The sequence below is a fragment of the Ammospiza nelsoni genome, chromosome 6 (assembly GCF_027579445.1).
Source record: "Ammospiza nelsoni isolate bAmmNel1 chromosome 6, bAmmNel1.pri, whole genome shotgun sequence".
NCBI lineage: Eukaryota > Metazoa > Chordata > Aves > Passeriformes > Passerellidae > Ammospiza > Ammospiza nelsoni.
Window position 1 is genome coordinate 2,818,743 of NC_080638.1, and position 14,954 is coordinate 2,833,696.

At 41.9% G+C, this 14,954-nt stretch overlaps 1 protein-coding gene across 1 annotated transcript in view; it reads left to right on the forward strand.

Annotated features, from left to right (window-relative positions):
- Window positions 1–13,277: 13,277 nt before the first annotated feature.
- The window catches only part of ANO3 (anoctamin 3), a 111,573-nt gene continuing 109,896 nt past the window's right edge, over window positions 13,278–14,954 (forward strand). The window contains exon 1 of the mRNA XM_059473530.1: window positions 13,278–13,730. Coding sequence (XP_059329513.1) covers window positions 13,553–13,730 — 178 coding nt within the window. The 5' untranslated portion in view covers window positions 13,278–13,552. The remainder of the gene's footprint in view (window positions 13,731–14,954) is intronic.

Here is a 14,954-nt window from a genome sequence, read left to right on the forward strand (position 1 = left end):
CCGGCTGTGCCTGCCCGCACTTTCTGGCTTCCACTTTGTGCTTTGGGCAAGGAGCTTCTGGTCTTTCTTCCCCTGCTCTGGAGGCCTTTCACCAGCAAATCATTTTGGTGGTTTGGGGGGGATTTTTTGTGTTTCTTTGGGTTTTTTTGTTTGGTTTTTTTTTTTTTCTTCCTTGAACTGTTTCGGCTTGACCTTCCTTGCAGTGTCTGGGAGGCACCCTGAACCCGAGAGCATGGAAAGCAGAGTCAATTCTCTTTACAACACAAAAAAGAATATTTTTTTTAATATGGGGGTTTTTTGTTTGTTTTTGTTTTGTTTAGTTTTGGTTTTTTGTTTTGTTTTTATTTTTTTGTTTGTTTTCTTTTTTCATTAATCAGCAGTTCTCTTTTTCTGCCCTTTCACTCACCGCTATCCATTTCTGTCATTGGCAGAAGAAGAGTTATTGAAACTCTTCCTTTTTATATGAAACGCTCATTCCAGGGCAGTTTCTCCTGAAATTTGTCTCGAAACTGACACAGCTGTGAAGAGGGAACCAACACCAGCAATTTCACAGGTTCCCGTCTGTTTTGCCCAAGCTGCAGCAAGAACGTTTTGTTTTGGTTTCTTTTTCCCTTGAGACAGGGGCCAGCACCAATTTTTTCTCCCTACCATGTTGCCTCTTTCCCTGGTGCTTTGTTTTTTCTTTTTCTATTGTGTGTGTGCATGTGGGGGTAAGGCCTGAAAATTCAATATCTAGCATTTATTCAGCATTTATTCACTTATTCCAGAGTGCTTTTCTCCTAAACTTGTCTTGAAACCAAGGCAATTGTTCATCCTGGTTTTAAGCTGTAAATCCTCATCTTGTCCTGGCTTGGCTTGGGTGGATGCCCCTCAGCCCTAAGAATTAAAACAACGCTCTGGAATTGGTAACCTGACCTTTGGCAGGCACATGCAGGAGCGGAGGGCAGGGGGCTCTGCCACCATTCAGCATTTTAGGGATAACTAAATGTGTGAACAGAGGATGCTCTGTGACATCCCCTGCTAACATCTGTGCACATCTGCATGCTGTGCATATGAACATAGATCTTGTCACCTCCTGCAAGAGCCCAGTGGTGGCAAAGATCTGGAAACACAAGTTAGTGGAAAAACATTTTAAAATGTTCTTTGGTTTCTTGTTTACGTGATGGAACAAGCAGGAGGAAGCTGCAAACAGGCAGCCCTTCATTCTGCTCCCCAAATTGTTGGGATGCTGCCAGCCCATTGCATTTCTTGTGGCTTGCCTTTGTGCTTGCTTCACTCTGTTTTCTAGCTGTTGTCATGAAGTAGGCACAGAAATCCATGAAAACCAGAACTTGCTGTTGCTAAAAAGATAAATGGTCAGAGTGAGAGGAAGGGGTGCCGCCTTTGACATCTGTGTTGGCAGCACATTTTATTTATTTATTCCTGGTGTCTGTAGGAGGGCTTGAAGTGCAGGACTGCTGAGACTGAGGTACCTCAGCAAAAGAGAGATTCATGGCAAAGATTCTGGGAGTCTGCTCTGACATTTTGCCTTTTAGGCGAGCTGTACCTCTGCCATGGACTCCTGAGCTGCAGCTTCCCCCTTCCTGACAAGCTGATTTTTCCTACAGACTTTCTGCAAGGGCATATAATGCAAATGGCTTTGAAATGAAAGGTGGTGGATATAGCTCTGATATTTGTAAGAATTCTTTACCCAGAGGGTGCTGAGGCCCTGGCACAGGCTGCCCAGAGAAGCTGTGGCTGCCCCTGGATCCTGAAAGTGTCCAAGGCCAGGCTGGATGGGGCTCTGAGCAGCCTGGGACGGTGGAAGGCGTTCCTAGCCATGGCAGGGGTGATTGCAACAAAGCTCTTCCAATTCAAACCCTTTTAGGATTGTAATTAAGGTGCTGCAGGCAGGAAAAAAGCTCATTCCAGGTGATTGGGGAGCAACAGACAGTTCTACCAATGCACAGAAACCAGGCACAGGCAGGGCAGAGGAAAGTTGTGACGGGGAGGGCTGAGCTGCTGTTAAGCGTGTAGGCCAGAATTATTCCAAATAATTATTATAGTTTCTATAATCACAAAACTCTCTTCAAAGCCCAATAGTAACACATTACCATGCATTTTTAATCTGGGGAGTGCTGTAACTTCTAGGAAAAAGCATAACTGTGACAATTTTCAGTAAGTGTTTCTTGATGAGGCTATACCTGAGTGATTTTACTTTCCCTGAATTATCTTGTCCAGGATAGGACATGGCTAAACATGTATAAAGGTGTGTATATTTTGTTTGTTAATAGAGTATTGTGTGACTGGTCTGCATTTTTGTTGATTTTTACTTAATAGGACATAGCTGTAATCAGAATTATTATGAAGAATAGCACTGATATTTGCTGCCCTCTAGCACATGTTGAATTTTCAGGTGATTGGAGGAGAAATTTTCTGTATTATCCTGTTTCAGTGTCTGAAGCCAGACCAATTTTTGAGACAGGAAGCTCAAGCTGTTTTTAGAAAGAGGGCACAGTGTACAGAGGAATGACAATATTTTGTTGAAATCAGAAATGACAGCATTTAAAATCTTGTATAGGTAAAAATTCCAGGGTGTTATGGCTTAGAGGGTGCAGTGGTGCTGGTAGGTTGACAGTCAGACTTGATCTTAAAGGACTTTTCCAACCTTGGTGATTCTAAAATTCAGTGTTCTGGAGTAAGGCCCTTGAGCTCAAGCCCTGAATTAAGCCTGAGTGTTAAAAACTGAAGCTAAGCAAAGCTCATGCATGTTGTTCTGGTTTGTACTTGATCAGGATTCAAAAGGCAGCAAGTGATACAGCACAAGGGAACAAGATAATTTTTGAAGCTGAGGATGTTGAAATTGGTTCAATTTCCTCTTCCAGTTATACAAGTGTTGGTGACTAACTTGGTGCTTTGAAAGGGTGGGAGTGGAGGCAGATGAAGAGAGATTTTTTTGCAAGATCAGGATCATCCTTTGCCCCATAGGAGTGGGCAGATGTCAGAGCTGAAGGATTCCTATCCTGATCATATTAAGTTATTGGACTTTTCATTATTAAATAATACTTTAGAAGAAAGACTTTGCAGCAACTGTTCTTTTTTTCTGCCTGCAGGGTTACATTTTTGCAAAATAACATTTTGCAGTGTTGTGATGAGAGCATTATGGATGCTGCCAACAGCAGAGAGAGCACAGGATGGTGAAACAGAAACAAATTCACCTGGGGTCAGCCCTGTGCCTTGTTGTGTGAACCACTCTCAGTTCCCTGTGTTCATCTTCCCTTTTGTGGTTGGAACAAACAGAGAAGAAAAAATAATTCAGCATTCTTGATGGAAGATAATAAAAAAACCTCAAACAACATGAATAGAAGTATCCCTGCCCGCGGTTAGAAACATCCACTTAACTGACTTCCATGCAAAGGAAGTGTCCCCTCTGTTTGTGGGGCCTGGAAGAGGTGGTGATGCAGGTTTTGAATCTGCCCCTTTCCTCTCGGTGTGAGTGCTCTCTGCTGGTGCTCAGTGACTCTGGGCTCTGGCCAGCCGGTTGCTGGCACAAGGGGACCTGCAGGAAGTAGCACAGAGGAGCAGCATCCCTTGCCAAAGTCAGCTGCTGTAGCAGTTCATCCTCTGCCCATTCTGTCCTGTCTCCTGCAGGAGTTCCCTTTATTTTCGTGTTGGATATGTTATTTTCTCTGTAGTCTGGCTGCCACATCTCACTTTGTTGTCAAAACTGTTTTTTTTTTTTTTTTCAAAAAACTGCCCATTTCAGGTGATTATTTATCCAGTAGAGAATGGCAAATTGCACAGTTTTGGTGTTTTTTACCTCTTGATTTGGCCACTTGTGCCAAGATCTTTGGTAGCTTCTGCTGCAGGAGGCCTGTGAGGATGGGCACACAAGGGTATCTGTACTCCTAGGAGGGCTGAGAGAGGAAACTCCTGTGCATAGTTCTTGTATGTCTCCTCTCTGCACTCCAATGAAACTCTTTGATTAAGTAAAGGTCTGTTCATGAAGAAAATCTGGTCTGAGTTGCTGCCAGCTGCAGAAGAACTTTCAGCTACAAGGGGATCGGGATTTTCCTCCCCTGGTTTTTCCTTTCCTGGTGTCACAGTTGCACAGCCTGTTAAAAATATTTCCCAGTAAACTTCTCTATTAATTCCTGGGAAAACCTGAATATACTTACTTTGGAGTGAAGGTGGCATGTCTGCAGTTTGATTTTGTCTTGTTTCTCAGATATTTAGGCTGGATTGAGGGTAGCATGTGTACTTTTGCACAGCATTGATGGTTTGCAGTGAGTTTTAGCTCAGCTCATAGCAGCAACAGCTACTGAACATCCTGAGTGCCTGTGCATGTAATTTGGGGAATTAGGCAGGGGGCTGTTACCCAGCAAAGCTGCCAAAGCTTCCCTGAGTTTATTGATATTTCACGGGGCTTTTATCTACACAAAATCACTATTTCTTGTCAGTAGGGCTACTGGTGGCAATAATGCCCTGCATATTTGGATCTAAATGAAGGGCTCTGATGTCTTTGTCAGCAGCAACATAATCTGTGTGTTTGGTTAGTAGTTATAATAGTTATTTGTAGTCCTATTTGTAGGACTACAAGTGCTCAGTTTGTACAAGGATTATCGGAGTGTAACTGATGGCCATAGTAATAGTAATAATAATAATAATAATAACTATTACTATTACTATTATTATTAGAGTTAAGTGCTGGATGCAGAGCTGAGCAGGCTGACAACACCTCTGTAAGAAACTTCTTGTTGAATTTGTGTGGCCAGTATATTCTAAATAAAAATTTGTGACCTGGTGCTTTCAGGTCAGCCTGAGTAACTCCATGTTTAAAGAGGTTCAGAACAGAAAATCAACCCATGCACCTCCCCTTTTTGAGGTGGAAAGGTGGTAGGAGATAGAAGGAATGTCTGCAGCCATTGAAACTGCCTGCTTAATTGGTTTTGATCATATAAGCTCATGAAGTTCAATTGTGACCTTTTTTAAGCTTATTCCAAATGTAAAGGAGTTTCTGGCATCTGAAGCAAGTCCATGAAGTTGTAAAATCCCGGCCCTGTCAATGGAGATCTTCTGAACTGCCAATGAAGGAGCAGTATGCACCATGTGAGATGAGACTATGAGCTGTTTAACTCCAAATGCAGGAGCAATGTGCACCCTGTAAAATGAGATTCTGAGCTGTTTGCTGCAGGCCATGTGCAGGTTCAGAGGGTCAGACATGGCCACAGCCTCTCCTGTTGTTTTTGGGCTCTCGTGTGTTGTGGTTGCTTGATCATGTGGATTTTGGTTTCAGTTCTTTTTCCATGGCTCTGGGTTTTGAGAACAGACCCATTTCAAGAAAAATCCAACAAGTTGTAAAGTTCACAAAGGCTGAGAGCAGTGATTGCTTTTAGACTGGAGTAATTGAAAGGACTGGGATTGTTTAATGTAAATATAGTGTGTCCAAGTTATGGGTAAAGGAAAGAGCAGAGCTTGGGTGTTGGTGGTTGGGTAAAAGAGCCACAAAGAAAACAGAGGCATGCAGGGTCATACCAGCCCTTAGTAACTTCCTTACTTAGACCAGCTGTTGCTAAACTACTCAGAATTTAGAGGCAAACAAAACCAAAGGAGGAGAAATGGTGCTCTTGTTTAAGTGAAGTCCAGGAATTAGTTGGATAAATAATGTGAGGAATGGAAGAGGCATTCCCTTCTGCTGGAGGTGCTGACCCTTTGCCAGCTGTGGCTCTGAATTTAAACTGGTGTTTTCCTTGTTTCTGTGGTTTTCACTGTAAGAAACTTTTCCTATCATCTTTCCACTCAGCAAATGTGGGCACCCTTTGTTTAAAGAGTGCCTGGGGATAGAGCAAAAATTTCAAGGACTTAATTTCAAATGTATAAGGCTGTCAAATACTGGTGGTGCTGAAAGGAGAGTGTCTCCTTTGTTTCACAGTACTGAAAATTTGCCTAGGGGCTCATAGGTGGCCATCCAAATAACATGCTAAGATTTTCAAAATCAGAAACTGCTCAATACTTGAGAAAATTTCTTTATCTTGAACTCATTCCTAAAAATGTTTTTGAAAATAGGACGAAATGCCAGAATGAAAGTACATTTTGCGTAGCTGTGGATTGGTAGAAGCTCAGGCTGCTGATGCAGAAATACAAAAGGCAAGGGAGACCTGAGGCAATGTGTGCTGAAGTCACAGAGAATGGTGTTACATAATGCACATGGATGCAGTTGCTCAAGGAACTGTGGGTGTGGAGGCCTGAAACCCTGGTTTGATTAAATCCCTGGCAGGATTTAATCAAACTTTTCAGATTCTGCAAATAAACAGCTCAACACCAGTTTGATGCTGCAGTCCCAGCACTTATGGCTGGTTTGGGTTTGGATCTCACAGAGCTGCGCCTCAAGGTCAATGGAAGACTGAAATATACTCAGTGAGGAGGTAAAAATCAGACTTTGGGAGGGTCCCTCTCCACTGTCTCCTGCATGTCCTTGGCTACCTGTTCCTCATGCAATAGGAAAGGTGTGCTGCTCACTTTGTTACTCTCTTGGTGCAACTGATTTTGTTTAAATACACACGAAAATACAAAGGGCTGGAATTTGGCCATATTTTTTCACAAAACTTGCCTCTTTTGTCATTGTTAATCTAATTCAAATTAAAATTTGATTAAAGAATGCATTAATTTGGTGAGGTGGATTTATCATACTTGCAGGAGTTTGGATATGTGATGATTGATGTTTACAATGCAAATAACATAAGTTTTTTAAGACATCTCACTTCTTTAGTATTTTTTCTGCGCACTAATCTTAAAATTTCTAGGGTACAATTAAACATAATGCACTTCTGCTCCAGAGAAAAGCACAACAGAGATAATGTGATACATCTCCTGTTACAGCTCTGCTTCTCTCATTAGAGTACAGATTGAAAAAAGAGATAAAAACATTGATGTTCTGGTGGAATACAGGCACATTCCTACTTTCTTTTTACCCAGCTTGGATGTGTTCCTTTGCAATTGTCAGTTCTGTTCCTTGCTGGAACGTGTCATCGCCAGGGGGTGACATCACTACTGAGTTTGTGCAAGTCAGAAGCACTGACTTCACCTTCAGCACTTATTTCCCTGAGTTGTTCCCAGTGTGGAGCAGGCCCTGAGCAGTGCTGCCCAAATGAGCCAAAATGCACCACGGGGGCATGGCCGGTGTTTGGGTGGTGCTGATGAGCTTGACAGTGAAGCAAGGGATTACCACTGAAAACATCCTCTGGCCTTGATTTCTAGGTCTGCCAACAGAAACAGGAATGTAGTTTCCATTGGGCTTGGGGTTGTTTGGTTTCTTGTTTTGGTTGGTTTTTGGATGTATTTCTGCACAGGGTTGCCTTGCTCAGCAAGGACTCAGTTGACCGATTTAACCAAGACCCCATTAAAATGGATTTCACTCTGCCCTGGGTCACCTTGTCACTGGAGTTTAAGTTCAGGAGAAGCACAGAGGAAATATTTTGGGGTGTGACTGGAGTTTCAGAAGTGCAGGAAAAGCACAGTGTCGCAGACATCTTTTCATTAAAAATCCTTTCTTAGGATTTTTCCTCCTTAGAAGCTGAGAGGCCTCAGGAACAAAATGTAAACATTGATTATCTGCTGCTGTGGGATGCAACAGGTGCAACTGTGATTGGTCTCATGTGGTTGTTTCTAATTAATGGCCAGTCACAGCCCAGCTGGCTCAGACAGAGAGTCTGAGGCAGCTGCCTTTGTTAGCATTCTTTCTTTTCTATTCTTAGTTTAGCTAGCCTTCTGAGATGAAACTTTTCCTTCTATTCCTTTTAGTGTAGTTTAAATGCACTATATATCATAAAATAATAAATCAAGCCTTCTGAACATGAAGTCATTCTTATCTCTTCCCTCACCTGAAAACCCCTGTGAACACCATCACAGTACAGAGGAAATATTTGGAGTTTCAGAAGTGCAGGAGAAGCACAGAGGAAATATTTTGGTGTGTGCTTTGAGTACACCAGCCAGCACTGGTGTGTGCAGGACCAAGGACCAGATGAGCTGGGAAGGGACTGGAACCTCCTTGTTAGTGGCAGGAAACCTGCTATTATCAGTCAAAACCAAAATACAGGTGTCCAGAGAACAGGGAGGTAAAAGCAGCAGCACACTCATTAAAAAGCATCCACCCTCTGCTTGTTTCCTGCTTTTAAGTGTGGAAGTGTGAAGGTCCTTTCTCTTGTTTTCTCCAGTGTATTTTGCTAACTCAAGCAGATGCTAAATTATTTTTTCCTATATTTTGCTACACTTTACCTTCAGAAATTCCACCAAAAATCAAACACAAAAAGACCAAAGGAGAAGCTAAATACCAGCTTTCTTCAATTTCTGGAAGAAAATGTGCCTGTGTAATGAGTTTCCTTAAAGTGAAGGCAACTCTTATTTCCTTAGTATATATCTGCAATGGATGGAGAAGAGGATTACAGAGCTGTCTGTGGCTACAAGTGTCCAGAATGGAAAAAAAATTAACAGAATAAAACACAGAGATCCACCAAACTGAGAATTTGTCCCTTTTTAAATTTGGTTGAGGCATGAGGTTGTTTTGCTGGAGTTTTTACTTTTGCCTCAGTAAGGCAGTGAAATTATTCAGGAATAAGTGTTGTTCACAGCTGCACAGCACCAGCTCTCACAGTGCAGCTCGTTTACCTTAGGGAATGTGGAATTTAGATCATCAATAGATATTTGCAGCTCTGATTTCCTTCAAGACACTGGTTGTAGGTATTACTCTAGAGACAATGTTTAAAATATTTCAGTAGTGGGGATTTTAAAGATCAATTTCAGGAGGATGGAAAGCAAAATTGGTTGTAGGTATTGCTATAGAGACAACGTTTGAAGTATTTCATAGTGAGGATTTTAAAGATCAGTTTTGTTGTAGATATTCAATCTCTGTCTAAAGATTTGGGGTTTTAAGTACATAAGGTACTAGCTACTTGAAGATTTAGTGGGAGATGTTCTGCAGTCAAAATCATCTTTTCATTTGTGTTCAGATAATGAGAGAAATATCCTTTTTTCTTGGCGCAAAAGAGCTATTAATAAGGCTAAATAGAATTGACCAGATTATGACTTAAATCTCAACTTCTGGTGTCTTGGCAATCCTCGGTTAAAGGGATCCAGCAGGCACCAGAGCACCTCAGAGCAGCCTTCGCCTGCCTCAGGAACAGGCAGTGTCAGTGTTTGGAACAATTCCCTTCATTTCTGTGGTTGTGCTGCAGGGCTGTGCAGGTTGGGCACAGCCAGGGTTTGTCCCAGGGTCCACCAGGCTGTCAGGGAGCCTCTCCGGGGGCTCCGGCACGGCAGGAGCCGCAGCAGTGCCCCTGCCCAGCCCGGTGCCCTCCCTGCCGCACCCGAGCCCTCCGGGCTGCTGGAGGAGCCGTCACGGCAATGGCCCTGCTGTGTCATCCCTTTGTTTCGTGTGAACCGCGGGCTGTGTCTGCTCACAATTCCCCTGACAAAGCGAGTGAAAATGCACTGAGATGGAATTGTCGCCAAGAAAGACTCAGCTCTCTGAGGCTCCTGCTATTATGGACTTGGGGTCAAGAAAAAAAGAAGTCCTTTGACATTCCAATTTTTATACTTTGTTCCATTCCACTGCTGAAACGCTGCTTTCACTTGAATGAAGGAGGTGAAAATCGAATGGGAACATTTCAGAAGGATGGAAAGCAAAACTGCTCTCCCCAGCCACTCTGGTCTGCTGCACACACGCTCTTCCCTCCAGATTTCAGCTCCTTTTGTGGTGAGAAAAAATGTTTGTGCTGTTAAATGCTGCCAGGTCAGGAAAACTGTTTCCCTTGCTGCTGCCCCGTGACTGTGCAGCCTTGTTGGAGCGTGGCTGGTGCTGGGATGGCAGCCAGCACTGAGGAACTCGGAGGGGCTCTGAGCTGCCTTTGTCTGGCTGCCCTCAATGTGCCACTGTTTGCCAGGATACTTGCCCACTCCATGCTAACTGGGGGGATAATTGCTCATGTCCAGTGTAAACAGGAAACAATATGCTTCATTTATCTTTGCTAGCCATCTAGTTCCCTTCTGTCAGCCTGCTAGGAATGGCTGGTAATTATTTCCTGCCAGAGAATATGGGGTGATAAGTTAACATTAGGGGCGTGGCATCTAAACCCAATCTCCCTTATTATTCAGGTGAAATCTCTGGTTTTCACCTGATTGAAAGGCTGAGAGAAGTGTTTTTTTTTCCTCCTGTATTAGAGAAGGCTCTGGGGTGACCTAATTGCAGCCTCCCAGTACCTGAAGGAGCCTGCAGGAAAGGTGGGATGTTTTGAAGGGCATGAAGTGACAGAACAAGGGTGGGGAGCTTCCACCTGAGAGAGAACAGCTTTAGGTGAGATATAAGGGAGGAATTCTTTACTCAGAGGGTGCTGAGGCACTAGATCAGGTTGCCCAGAGAATTTGAGGATGTCCCATCAATGGAAGTGTTGAAGGCCAGGTTTGGATGGAGCTCTGAGCAACCTGATCTGGTGAAAGGACGTCGGTGCATGGCAGGGGTGTTGGAACTGGGTGATTTTTATGGCTCCCTTCCAACCCAGGCTATTCTAGGATTTTATGATTACTCCAAAGTAGATCACGTCCTATATCTACAGCTGTTCAGCTGGTTTTTCTAACTTGGAAACAAATAGTTACAGAAGTTCATACTTTAAAAAGGCTTTTCTCAGTTCTTATGGGAGTTCTGCAACTGTGAAAAGGTAAAGTGTAATTTTTTTTTTTTTTTACACTCAGTAGTAATACAGCTCACTGTAAAAAAAAAATCTTAGTGTTACTACAGCAAATTCTTGATGGTTTAATAAACATTTTAAACCAGTCACTTGACTGATTATGGTTATAGTTGAAAAGTGTCTCATACTTAGTGAAAAATCATGGGTTTATTTTCTTCTCTTTTAACCCTTGAAGTTTAGGAGCAGTTTTCCTTTGCATTCTCACATTGGCTGTCAGCATGAGGGAGACTGTTTCCTCCAGTGTCACTGTGCTGGTGAGCACATCAACCTGTGACTCAAAACAACAACTGACTCAACAGCTACTGTGTGCAAACTGCTTTAATAGTGGTGAAAACTCAGACTGGCAAGTCAGAACAGCGCCAGTTTTTGTTTCCAAGGGGTGAGAAGCGCAGGACTGTGTGAGTTACCTGTGCAGTGTGACATTGCCCTGGTGTGAGGGGATGCAGGGGCACTGCCTGGTGCCTTTCCTGCTGCCCCATGACACCTCCTGTGTTTCCAAGGCTTGCCAAACTCCAGGTGTCCCTGCTGGAAGTTCAAGTGGTGCCTCAGGTGCTGAATGAGAGCATCTCCCCCCTGAGCAGCAGCAGAGCCTTGCACACCCTGCTTTGGGTTCCTGTCATGTGGACAAGTTCCCTGACACTCTTTATCCAGCTCTCCTGCTCCAGCTTTTGTGCTGGGTGGAGCTGAGCCCGTGGCAGGAACATTCCCTGTGCAGCCCAAGGTGGGGGGGATTTAATTTGCCTGCATTTCCTACTCAGGTTAATGGAAAAGGTATGTCAAAATTAGCTGGAAAAAATATTCCTACCTTTCTGTTTTTCTCCCTTTGTTCTTCTTCTATCTCTCTTCTCAAGGAACACAGCATCAAATGAGTTTAAAGGTTTTCTGTGTTTAGTGGGATGAAGTCTGTACTCTGATAAGTGATGTTGTGTTGTATTTACTCTTTTGACAAAAATGTTCCTTAATTTTCTATAGTTTGCCAGTAAAATTTTGTGGAGCTTTTTGAGAATATTTGGGTGAAATTTTCTCCTTTGCACCCACCCAGAGTAAAACACCCTTGGTTTAGCCCTGGGTCTGAGTGACCTGGGTGTGACACAGTCGCAGACTGCTCTTGACTGATTTACATATTCAGAGTTTAAACAGCAGCATGGTAATGGGAGAAAAAAAAATGCAGTCCCATTGACATTAATGTTACTGGAAGAAACACAAACCCTTCAGACAAAGGTTTGTACAGGAAGTGAAATTGCTTCCATGTCCAGGAAAAGTTACAAGAATCCAGCAAAAGCTAAGCTAAAGTTCTTGGGACACTGAATATTGAAGAAATTATCCAGCCTCTGGGCATTTGAGGTGCTCTGCCTTTAGAGGATTAAGCTGCTTCTTTTTTTACTGGTTTTACTACATTGGACTCATTTATGTAACACATCCATGTAAAATACATGTTTTAAATTTTTATGAGCAGGAAAGAGCAACTTAAGCTATGGATTTTTTGGAATAAATTTTTTTGAATAAACAGATAGGGTTGTTACCTCCTGTAAAATTTCTGAAAAACTTGGCAGCCAACATTTTCATTTGGGGAACTTTCTTTCAGAAGACAAAGCAAGATTAGTTCAGCCAGCATAAATTACACAAGTAGACTTTACATATTTAAGAGAGACTGGAATGGAGGGCTATTTTAAAAAAAGATGCAATGTTTTTTGTCTGATATTTTTGCCTTTTCCCTTTTTGGTGTAAGCCACGCTGGGTTTGCCTCCCAAAAACCACACTTGTTTTTCCTGTTATATAACCCTTTCTAAAGTTTTGTTTAGTGTTGTGACACTTGCATCAAGCTTTTCCTGCCCCTGATGTGCATTATTTGAAGGGAAATGAAAGCAAAACTGTCACATATTTCTGGTCTCCTTGGAAAGCTTCCCCTCTGACTGATTTTTACAGTCCCATTTCCATGTTTTTCTACTTATTAGTATTAGCCTTTTTACCTCAGTTGGGTTCCTAGCTGCAATCATGTCCCATTATCTCATAGAAATTCCCTTAACCTAAATATTTAAAGAAGTATCCCACTGGTAAACAGATGTATTCATTTCTTCAGAGTGCTCAGACTCTGCTGGCACAGGTTAGAAAGTGATTGATCATTTTCACGCCTTGAGTTGTGTTGAGATTTAGTTGCATTTAAGGAAACAAAAGTAATAATTATAAAGTTTGAAAGATTAAACCACTTTCCTTAATATTTGCTTAGAAAGACACATTTTTATGATCAAGGCTCTAAAATAATAAGCAGAGTAAGTGTGATGCATTTCTTACTCATTTTCAAGGAATTACAGAGCTTTTGGTAATTAATCCTCCTACTCACAAGCTATACAATGACTTGTGGCACAGGTGCCAGCATGGGCTGGGCTGGGATGCACTCACTCCCACTGGTGTTGGCCCCTCCCAGGAACAAAATCAGAGTTGGACTCTCAAAGTTAGGAAGTCCCCAATTAGCAGGCATACAAATGTCTCTGCTTACCCTTGCTGTGTTTCTGGCAGCTATTCATAACATGGTTCTCACTGCAAGGACAGAAGAAGTTTTTAATGTGGTTGTTTTCCATTTTCAGAAATGAGCTGCAGTGTTTATCAGATGCTCCAGAGATGGAAGAACAGCTTAATGGAAATAGAGTTTAGAGTTTCTCTGTCATTGAATTAACACCACCAAAAAAAAAAGAACCTGAACTTTCTGCACTGTTACAGTCTGGTTTTTTGTGTTCTTTTCTTTATGATAGGAATTGGTTTTGGACTGCAAGTCTGAGCAAGCTGAACTAAAACTCACTTCTCCTTTTATTCAGGTTTTGTTTTTTTTAATTGGAATGTCTACTGAAGCTATCAAAATGTCAGCTGTTACAATTGAACTGGATAAGATTTCGTCAGATGAGACTGAGAGCAAAAGAGATTCCAAGCCAGACTTGAAGCAAGGCAAATCCAGTCAATCATGTGTTGATCATCATCATGGATTTCAACTTCACTGCTCACGTTCTGCACCAGCTGGTAAGGATACATTTCTATTATTTATTTCCTCAAATCTGTGTCTATTTATTCATGTGATGTGGCAATTAAACTTACAGTTGTAAGACCCAACAAGGAAAAATAGGAATTGATGCTGTCATGCAAGCATTATAGGAATTAATTTTTAGTTCAGCTAAAGGGCGGGAACAAATGATCGTTTAAAAAGAATCTGTGTCTCCTGAACTCTCTAGAACGTGGCAGGGGTATTCCAGGAGCCTGTAACCTTGGCATTACAGATGGATGAACTTTCCATGGGAGATGATACAACTTTTGTGTGAGTAATAGCAGCCTGAGCTGCTGCTCTGAGAGGAGACTTGGCCAAGTGTGTCTGTAAGCTGTGCTCTCTAGTGCCCAGCACTGTGGCTCCTTGACTGCTTTTTTCCTTTTTTTTTATTGTCATATGTAAAGAGGGAAATGCATTTTGCTTGTTTTTGTATTGGACAGGTGTTATGTACAGGTGTTATACTCACAAAAATGTCAATTTTATGAGCATTGTGAAACTTAAATTCTTCCAAAAATTTATAGACATGAAAAATACAGACTGTAGCTGCCTTGGATTATCTAATATAACCAAGGGGACACATCTGTAGTTAATTAATGGAATCTCAGTTAATTTATATTTATTATTTAATAATAAACACATCTTCTTTAGTATTGGATAGCTCTTCACATGGGAAACCCCTTCTGAGAATAGCTACTCTGATTTCTCTTTGACTATGTATGCATTATGGCTTTCACAACTCCCAAAGAGTAATTTTACTTTCATCATGTTTTCCCTTGCCCAGAACAAAACACAGACTTGGCAAGTGGAGAATATCTGAGTATTGACACTTGATATCCTGTAGTAGGACAACTGAAGTGCAGTGCAAGTCTGCACCTTTCAGATTGGGTGAAGTAGGTGAAGATATGAATCAAATAAATCAAAATTATATTTTCAACTTTGCAACACGTGTTTGGAACATTTTCTAGTTATAAATTCAGTTCTTACACATTAAAATGGTCAAATGGTTGGGATCTTTGCTTTGCAGGAAAAGCAGATGGTTTGTGCTTTCCCTAATAGAAATTTTCTAATTTCTCTTTCTCTAAAGCTTTCAGTAACTTTTGTAAAACAGAATTTTCATACTTGATGCACTTCTGAAATTTTCTGTTCCATGACAGCAGGGTTTGTATGGTCAGGAATTGTAAGGTCTGTCTGCTCCTCTGGGA